General features: G+C 32.9%; 1 protein-coding gene across 10 annotated transcripts; it reads left to right on the top strand.

Annotated features, from left to right (window-relative positions):
- The first annotated feature begins 1,912 nt into the window (after nucleotides 1-1,912).
- Nucleotides 1,913-8,707, top strand: LOC111712695 (uncharacterized). Of its 10 annotated transcripts, none has more exons than XR_002767526.1 (8): nucleotides 1,913-2,417; nucleotides 4,111-4,174; nucleotides 4,634-4,956; nucleotides 5,847-6,031; nucleotides 6,203-6,383; nucleotides 7,202-7,285; nucleotides 7,600-7,652; nucleotides 7,833-8,707. XR_002767526.1 is itself a non-coding variant. In XM_023487382.1 (8 exons), exons 1-6 carry the CDS (start codon nucleotides 2,343-2,345, stop codon nucleotides 7,262-7,264), a joined length of 891 nt encoding a protein of 296 aa, XP_023343150.1. In that variant the 5' UTR covers nucleotides 1,913-2,342; the 3' UTR covers nucleotides 7,265-7,285; nucleotides 7,600-7,626; nucleotides 7,833-8,707. The 10 variants fall into 10 exon arrangements, 3 of the variants coding, with proteins under 3 accessions (XP_023343150.1, XP_023343149.1, XP_023343148.1); XR_002767525.1 differs by having other exon boundaries at nucleotides 7,202-7,345; XR_002767524.1 differs by having other exon boundaries at nucleotides 7,202-7,406.

Genomic DNA, 8,707 nt, shown 5'->3' with positions numbered 1-8,707 from the left:
TTTTATATTACTGCCTTTTTTCAATGTTTGCCAGCAAACTTAATATAAAAAGTTTAGTTAAAAAAAATAAATTCAGTTTTTTTTACAGATCTTTGTAGTTAATGTAAAATGAATGACTATAATGAAGGGTATAAAACAAGGTGAAAGCTGAAAGGTATGTAATGAAGCCTTTATTAGATTGAGTTTGTAAATCCCAGAAATGGGTGGAAATGCAAATCAAACCAAATTAAAACCAATAATATTTGATATACATCATGAAAATTTTTTTACCCCCTCCTCCCTACAGAATCCTTATATCCGCCCCTGCTTTCAACATTCTCTCCTTCAGAAAATTGGGAATTTTTAGTGTTCGAAATTTTTATTTCTATTGAAAGGAGACCAATTACCCCCAACATTTAAAAAAGATTTCTTATTATCAAAAAATATCAAAACCTAAATCTTAAAAACAAAAATGATTTTTTTATTCTTGGAGTAAAATCTATTAAAATTGGATTGCTTCCTTCTCACAATTTCCCTAAAATATATATATATATATGAAAAGAAACGGCATTAGACAAGTTAAGCTTTTAAATATCAATCTTATTTCGAATTTTTTACAGAATTAAATTGAACATTTTTGTTAGCAGAACAAATGTTTTAATTCTAAAATAATTGAAATAAATAGAATCGAAGAAAGCAAAGACGATTTTCAAAGAAAAGACTAAAAAGAGTAATTAAGATGTCATAAATAAAGGATGTCAAAAATCAGTGCGAATTAAAAAGATGCTTAAAAATGCCCGTTTTGCGTAGAACCTATTTTTCACAGCCCATAAAGCTTACTTAAATTTTTTTTTAACGTTACAAATAAATCTTATCATTTTTATTTCTAAAAGTTGTTTATCGTCGAAAAATACTTACACTCCACCATTATATTAAATATAATGAAAACAATAAATATTTAACTTTCCTTTTCATTTCTTTTTCATTCCTTTTCCTTTGATTTATATTTTATATTTTTTAGAATTGGGGGAAAATATTCCCACAACCTCTATTTTTTGAGGTTTAAAATATTTTCTCCCAAAACCCTTAATTTTGTATGTTTTTGTTATATACTTCATAAATAAATAATAACTTACATACGTACTTCAAAAACTTTTTTTCAGAGAACTTTTTTGGCGGTTATACCTATCTGAACACCTTGATATACTATAAGTAAATATTTGCATGCAGCTATTGGCAGGGGCGGATACAGGATTTAAGTGAGGGGGGCAAGATTTTTTAGGAACAAAAAAATCCATAATTAGGAACAAAAAATCGCGCTGCAGGCGAAAATTTGTTTTGACTTAAAAGACTCAAAAAGAGTCAAAATTAATGACTAAAGACTAAAAAACTAGACTTTTAACTTTTCACAAATTATAGTTTATTAAGACAGATATTTTTCCTAGCTGTTTTGCACTAGGGTTGCTTTTCCTTATAAGCATGCTATTGAGAAGCTATTCTGAAAATAGGAACAACAAATTCCAAATTCAGGGGGGGGGGCTACGCCCCTCCCTGAATCTGTCAGGGGGTGCGAATGTCCCCCCGCCCCCACTGTATCCGCCCCTGGCTATTGGCTTTAGATTTAAATGATAATTATTTGTAAATTTTGTGTAATAACTTGCATGCACTTTACGTACATTGCATGCCAAAATGACATAATGACAAAATCGGGCCTGCCTGCCTGGTGCCTGTTTGATGCTAGGCATATAAAATACGGTAATGATTTTGGGCCTCTCTGTAGTAAGTTCTATAGTTCTATTGGATATTTATATGAGTGTAGAGCTTGTGATTGGCAAATATTTCAAAGTCGTTCTCTGGTTGGTGGATTTTTCTAATATACTTTCCTATTGGTTGATATATTACACAAAGAAGATTCCAAGTTGCCTGAACTCTCACATATATGGGGGGAGGAAGGTTGTTACTCAGACAGCTTTAAGCAAACCCTACAGAAAGGTTGAAATTTTTACGACAAACCAATTATGTATTTCACATCTTTGGTTATAAATCTATGAAAGAGACTGAAGTTTGAAAGAAATTCTTTAGTATATAAAAACTTTCTTTAAAAAATCGACAACTGTCACCTTCCTCCCCAGCCAGCTGTAATATAGTGTGGTCCAACAGCTGATTACTGGGTTCCGAAATCCGAAGTGGCAGTCCAACCCCGCTCATCTAGGGGTATGCTGTGGACCATAATAACCATCATAATGGAGTCAAGTTTCCTAAATACTGGTCCATTTTAGTAATTTTCCATCCTCGACAGTCAGCACGTCTTAGATAATTGTTCCATCTTCTACTACAGATGTATTATTGGCTGAGAGAAAATAATGAGTGTCAATTTTGTGACTAAAAAGCTAGAGGGACAATCACTTGGTGAACAATTTAACGACATTGTTGAAAAAGTGAGTACAGTTTTAAAATTAGGGTTTAAGTACCAGTTTGTTATTCAGAAGCCTACATAAAAGTATATTGTCGCGTCATTCAAATTATGTCTTCTTCATATTTTAATTAAGTTTGATCTGTATACTGAGTCTTTAATTTGGAAGTTAAGAATACCTCATCTTTGTCATCCTGCAATAAGATCTGCATTGCTTAATTGAAATGTTAATTTAGTTTCGACTTAAATATATAAACGTTTGATGTTGTGAGTAAAGAATATAGTAGAAACTTTAAAGATGGCGCGGGAGTTCCGTGTATTATAGACTTTCACACATTCCTCCGTCTATATATTATTATACTGCACAAATAGACAGTACTAGACAGTTCGTAAGTTCTTACACTTTTTAAAGTTGTATTAATAGCGTTAAATAATTAAATCAATAACTAAATTTATACATCCTTTTACCGAACCATCCCCCCCCAGACAGACAAACTATGTTGCAGTTTGACAGGGTGAATTAATGTATGGGGTCTGTCCTAGTGAACGATTTTTAGACCCCTCCCCCCCAAAAAAATATTACGAAATTAGTAAATTAGTATTTATTTATTATTATTTAGGGTTAGATTAGGTTAAGATACTTTCTGGGCCGAGCGCTGCGGCTAGGATAGGCTAGGGGGCCGAGCGCTGCGGCCACGGGTTAGGTTGGTTAAGACACTTTCTGTGCCGAGCGCTGCGGCTAGGACAGGCTAGGGGGCTGAGTGCTGCGGCCACGGGCTAGGTTAAGGAAAGACACTTTCTGTAAGATCCATGTACAAAATTGATAGGAGGGGGGGGGGGGGGGTCCAAAAATCGTTCTTTAGGAATATACCAATGTATGAATCAACTCTAAATCTATAACAATTTTCAAACAAATTTCAAAGTTTTTACATTTGTTTGTTGCCCAAAATGTCAGGATAACGTTTTTGAATTAGGAATATCGTTTTTTATTATATTTTTAGATCGGTTTAATTCACAGATGGTTGGATTTTAAATCTGAAATGGTCATAATAAAGTTTACTCACCTTTTTCACCTGCGAACTTGCGATCTAGAATTTCTTTAAATGAAGCTTTGGACAGAAATGATAAAAAAGTGCCTATTCAAAAATTTAAGAACTCAAGCAAAAAACCGTACAAACTACATGGACTTCTGGATTTTTAGTAATACAATTATTCAGATAACTGTAAATTGCGTACATTTGTTGATCATAAAACTGTTGTAGATGTAGATTTGAAGTACGCATAGATGCCAGAGCTAGCCTGAAATATGAGTTTAATTTAAAAGCCCACATCCACCACATTCCGAAAAAAAAATATTCTCAGTTGTCGGTTTTTGAATACAGAAAGCAAGATTGTCGTAAATACATTATTTTTGTGTGGAACGCACATGATTAAAGTTTTATAACCGGCCAATGTTTATTAAAGTCATCGCGAATTGTATTTTTTTCTAAGGTTGTGTAATTTTTTTTTTTAAGTCGACAAAGACATTTCAGAGTATTCAGAAATTTGCAAAGAGGGGGGGGGGTACATTTTTTATTTCTAGGGGGGAGGGCATTGGGACCCAAAACCTCAGTACAACTTTAGTGTATATATTTCTTTTGATAAACTTTAGTATATTTTACTACATTTTTACATCCATTTATTATTTATTTTTTGCTTAATGATTTATTATTGATTAGGTACAAGAAGACAGTGGCACAGAATCAGACGAAGATATTGAGCTAACTGAAAGGGAGAGCGATAGTAAGTTATTTAACGGTTATCCCGCCATCCAGCCCCTACGTCCTACATGGCATTAAAACTTTTGAGAGAATGTGAATTTAGATAAGTTGAAAAACAGCGGTCGATTGAGTATCCCCTGGACAAGTTCTTGTATAACGCATGATTATCTTCGTTGTAATTCAATTTTATTTTATTACTTTTGATACTTTTTACTCTAAAACTTATTTATTTTTTCCAATTTAGCGAAAAAAAACTTTATTTGGTGTTCCGTGCATACATATTTAACATTAGGGGGGAAATATTTTTAAACAGGGTTGGGAATGATCTTATTATACACCAGTTGTAGTTTTTATGTGAAAAAAAGAAATGTTGGCTGAGAGAAGGTTTTTTGAAATATATATGATCTTGCCGTTTCGCTGTAGATAAGACAGGTATTTTTCCCCTAGGCGTGAATGCAACTTATATCATACGATGTTTTAGACGTTGACAGCGGTATATCACTGAACCTGCGTTCAGCTGCGAGACTAGGAGGTCGAAGTAGACAGTTGACGCCACTAGTTAAGGAACCTGTTGCAGTTGTTTTCTCAGAGACAATGATTGTAGGGGAAGATAATGACAACCACTCCAGTGAGGAGGAGCTGGAAGATATTATTGGCTCTGCACGGAAGAAGGTTTATGTAAACGGAACTGTTCCTACAGCCGCGAAAACTGCACCTGGTCGTATGAGTGCCGTAGAGAAGCGGAAATGGAGTGAAGTAGAGCAAGGTGCCAGAGCTGGTTCTGGTAGTTCTGCAGATGAGGAGGTCAGTTAAAGAGTTTTCTCCTTAATCCTTTATTCTAGATTAATTCAATATTTGACCTCAAGCCCAAGACTTAGTAAAAGTAACGTCTAATGCAATGTGCAATGCAAAAGAAGCATTCTGAAACATGTATACAGTTTTTTTCCAAATTTGTTTAACCCCATACACGCACCTAAGTTCGATGAACATCATTCTTAAAATTGGAAAATTGAATTTTTAGAAATTAAATAATCTTGATGAACAATTTTTTTAATTTTAAAATCTAGTTTGAAAGGAACTGAGTTTTTGTAACAAACTCTACTTTTGTAATCTCTTTATCTTTACTACCAATGTCGTAGAGCTTTGATATTTCAAACTACTAATTCTGTTGGACCAAATAATCTAAGTTTGAAATATCAAAATCATAAGATTATAAAGATATATAGGGATTAGACAATAAGAGTTTGTGACAATAACTCAGTTCCTTTACGTTCCTAAGTTGTACGTTACTTATTAATCAAAATCCGGTCAACAGTTTATATCAAAGGTTGATGTTTTCTCTGTAAGCGTATTTGCGATCTGGAAACTGTATAAGTTTGTATTGTGTATTGTATTGTATTGATTGTATTGTGTCCATTTAGTTTATATCTACATGGATGCCACAATTCACATCAAAATTATTCAATAGCTGTTCCTGTACTTAGATTATCGCACTGACGCATTTTTTTAACTGAGGTTTTTTTTAAAGATAGAAATTCGTTGTATTATATTTCTCATTGTTACTCAGACAAGGTTAAAAGGATACCGTTGTTAATAACATGCCTCTCAATGTATAGAATTGGAGAGTTATTTTAAATGAAGTCTCTTTAACAACATCTGGAAAGTGTGAAATATATTGAACATTTAACTTCCAGGTGAGTGAGTTGATGGAGGGTGTTTACACCCCTGTACAGTTCTGCACATCCCCTCCCCTCAACGTTTACAAGCCTCGGCGGTCTCAAAGCCCGCCACCAAAACTTTTCCATATGGCGCCCTCAGGGGTGGATCAAGAACAGGCGCTTGGAACAGAACAGCGACCTGCAAATCAGACAAATTTGAGGTGAAAAATATTTTGATTTTTAAAAGATTATTACAGAGAGAGACATTGACGATCACTTAGGGGTCAAAAAAAGAAAAATTAACTTTTTTATAAGAATCAATAATAATAATGAGTTGCTACAAGTTGTAAAGTTGTCTAATAATGCAAAAAAAAATTAAATATTATTTTTAGAGAGGGGCAGAGATCATCTGGAGCATTCCGTCCTCGTGTTCGAGGTTCAGGAGTTCTTGTGCTCCGAGGACAAGAGGAGGATGAGGAGGGGGAGGAGAGGTCACCTAACAAGCGACACAGAACAACACCAAGACCTCATAACATTCCTAGGCCAAGTTTGGACTTCGAAAAAATGCAGCAGGTTAATTTTTTTTAACTGGATAAATTAATTAGGTAGTGTTATTTATGAATCGAGAGAAACCCTGGTTTGGTTATTCTTCAAAACTATATAAAATATGTGTTTTAAATATATGAAAGAGATATATAAAGCGAAGTTTGCGTTTTACTACAGTTGGTAATCAAAACATAAACAAAGAACAATCTCTAGAAGACTAAATCGTTACTCAATTACGTTTTTTGGGACAACCTAAATAAAGAATTTATGTCTAAATGGAATCGTGTTTTCTCTAATTGTGAAAAATATAATCAAAAATGAACTAAAATAAAAATAAATATTTACAAACAATAGACGCAAAATCAAAATAATAAAATTGATAAGATACAATGAACTGTAATGTTCAGAGATTTAAAAAAAATAAGGTCTTTGGCTGTTCATGAATGAAAAAACACTTAACATATCATATTATAACTATTCTTCTGAACCAGCAATAATAATAATAAAATGAAAATTGTGTTTTCAGTTTTATGATAAATTATTATTAATCAATTTTAATATTAATTATGTATTCTTATCGAAATTATATTTTTATTTAGGATAACATTGTTGTTAAAAAATACCTTCCTGTAGAATAAGAAGTCTCCGCATATATATTAATATAAACGTTAATATGCAACAAATTGAATCCGTGTTTGTTAATCATAACAAACTCGTTCAAACCTTTCCCGTGTCCATTTAAAATTTGCAGAGCCTATTTTTTAGTTGAATTTTTGTTTCATTCACTGGAAAAATTGTTATTTTTGTTGTCTATTTGAACTAAACTAAATTATTTACAATTTCAGATTAAAACAAAAGTTGTTACGTCTTGGAGACAGGGGGCGGAACTATCTCTATTCTGCTGGTAGCTCGAAACATCTACCAAGCAGTTATGTAATAAAACGATTTAACGTAGTATGTGCTGCTTGTCCCTACCAGCGTACAAGCAGGTCTCTCAATTGTTGTCAACTGCCAGTTAAAGACTGTAGTTAAAAGTTTTTACAGTGTAAGGTCTGGGTAGATAGTGTTAGAAGTGCTTTATTGTTTATTCATTCATTCTTGCTGAACAAAGGTTTATTTTCATAATATATTTTACATTTGCCCGAGAGATAATAAGTTATGATTGGCTACGATTGACACAAAAAAAAAAGACTTTTAAAACAAGTATTGAATGATACATTTATTTTTAGAATCTCTTTTATAGGTTCTATCTACCTTGTCCTAACACTGGGTACAGAGATCTTCCGTTTAAAAGAAGTAAAACACTTATTTGCAAAATTTCAATTTATCAAATTGTAATGCGCGCATGTTAAAGTTAAGATAAGAAATTTAGGTTGTATATATGAAGATTTAAAAATATGTTCATAAATCTCTGAACAGGAGCACTTACCGATCGAAATATTAAAAAAAATAACTAGTTATGAGATCTCTGTACAGTGTACCCTCTTCAACTGATCTGGAAACTAAGAATTGTGATGAAATACCACCTCCGCCAAGATTTAACCTTCCCCCTCCTTAGATATTTTTTAATCGAAGGGTTACTCAACCCCCCCATTTAAAGATGTTGTGCCTCCATTTCTAAACTATCTAATTTTAAAATGTAAGGCAAAATTGCCCTCCCCTTGACTGTAGTCATCTTTGGCTAAAGGCGGTATTCTGCAGGTCTGTTGACACAAACCATTGTCTTTCCTTTCACATTCTTCAATTTAGAGACTGTTTCAATGTAAAAATTTTAATAAATATGTATAAAGGGACCCTCCGCTGGCATTGAATTCGAAAATGGCCTTTTATCTGGTATTGATCACGCATATAATTTTCCCATAAAAACGGAAACAAATTTATTAAATCTTTGCGTATTGTCCCTTTATGTAAGGGTTTTGATCATTTATTATTCTCCCGTGCTCACATTGTATGATGTTCGTTAGGAGACACATTTAATGTTCAGCTCTAAATTACCTCGTTTATTTAAACCTACTGTAAAAAAAAAAAAACTATGTAATTGTCCGAATTTTCTTCTGATCATTAAGGAAATATACCGGCCGATAATTGTGAAGAAATTATAACATTAAATGTCTGGGTGAGGGCTATTTTTATTTCATCTATTTGTTCAGTATTTCATATTTTGAAACCTTACCTTTTACATATATATAAATTCATGCATTTTATCAAGTATTCAAGCACTGAGCTGAGGTTTCAACAAAGATTGATTAAGATTTTAATACCCCCTTGAATAGAAGAAATTAAGCATTCTAAGTTTCGCTAGTTGGCGATGAAATGTTTTTTTATTCTATAATAAACGAATGTACACTATA

The sequence above is a fragment of the Eurytemora carolleeae genome, unplaced genomic scaffold, assembly GCF_000591075.1.
Source record: "Eurytemora carolleeae unplaced genomic scaffold, Eaff_2.0 scaffold1314, whole genome shotgun sequence".
Taxonomy (NCBI): domain Eukaryota; kingdom Metazoa; phylum Arthropoda; class Copepoda; order Calanoida; family Temoridae; genus Eurytemora; species Eurytemora carolleeae.
Note: the sequence above shows the minus strand (reverse complement) of the source record. Positions and strands in the feature narration are given on the sequence as shown.

What these genes read in the sequence shown, in the direction of transcription:
- LOC111712695 (XM_023487382.1), top strand. Translation starts at nt 2,343, where the DNA reads ATGAGTGTCAATTTTGTGACTAAAAAGCTAGAGGGACAATCACTTGGT. An exon ending in TTAACGACATTGTTGAAAAA is followed by an intron (nt 2,418 to 4,110) that starts GTGAGTACAGTT and finishes ATTATTGATTAG; the next exon opens with GTACAAGAAGACAGTGGCAC. An exon ending in GTAGTTCTGCAGATGAGGAG is followed by an intron (nt 4,957 to 5,846) that starts GTCAGTTAAAGA and finishes TTTAACTTCCAG; the next exon opens with GTGAGTGAGTTGATGGAGGG.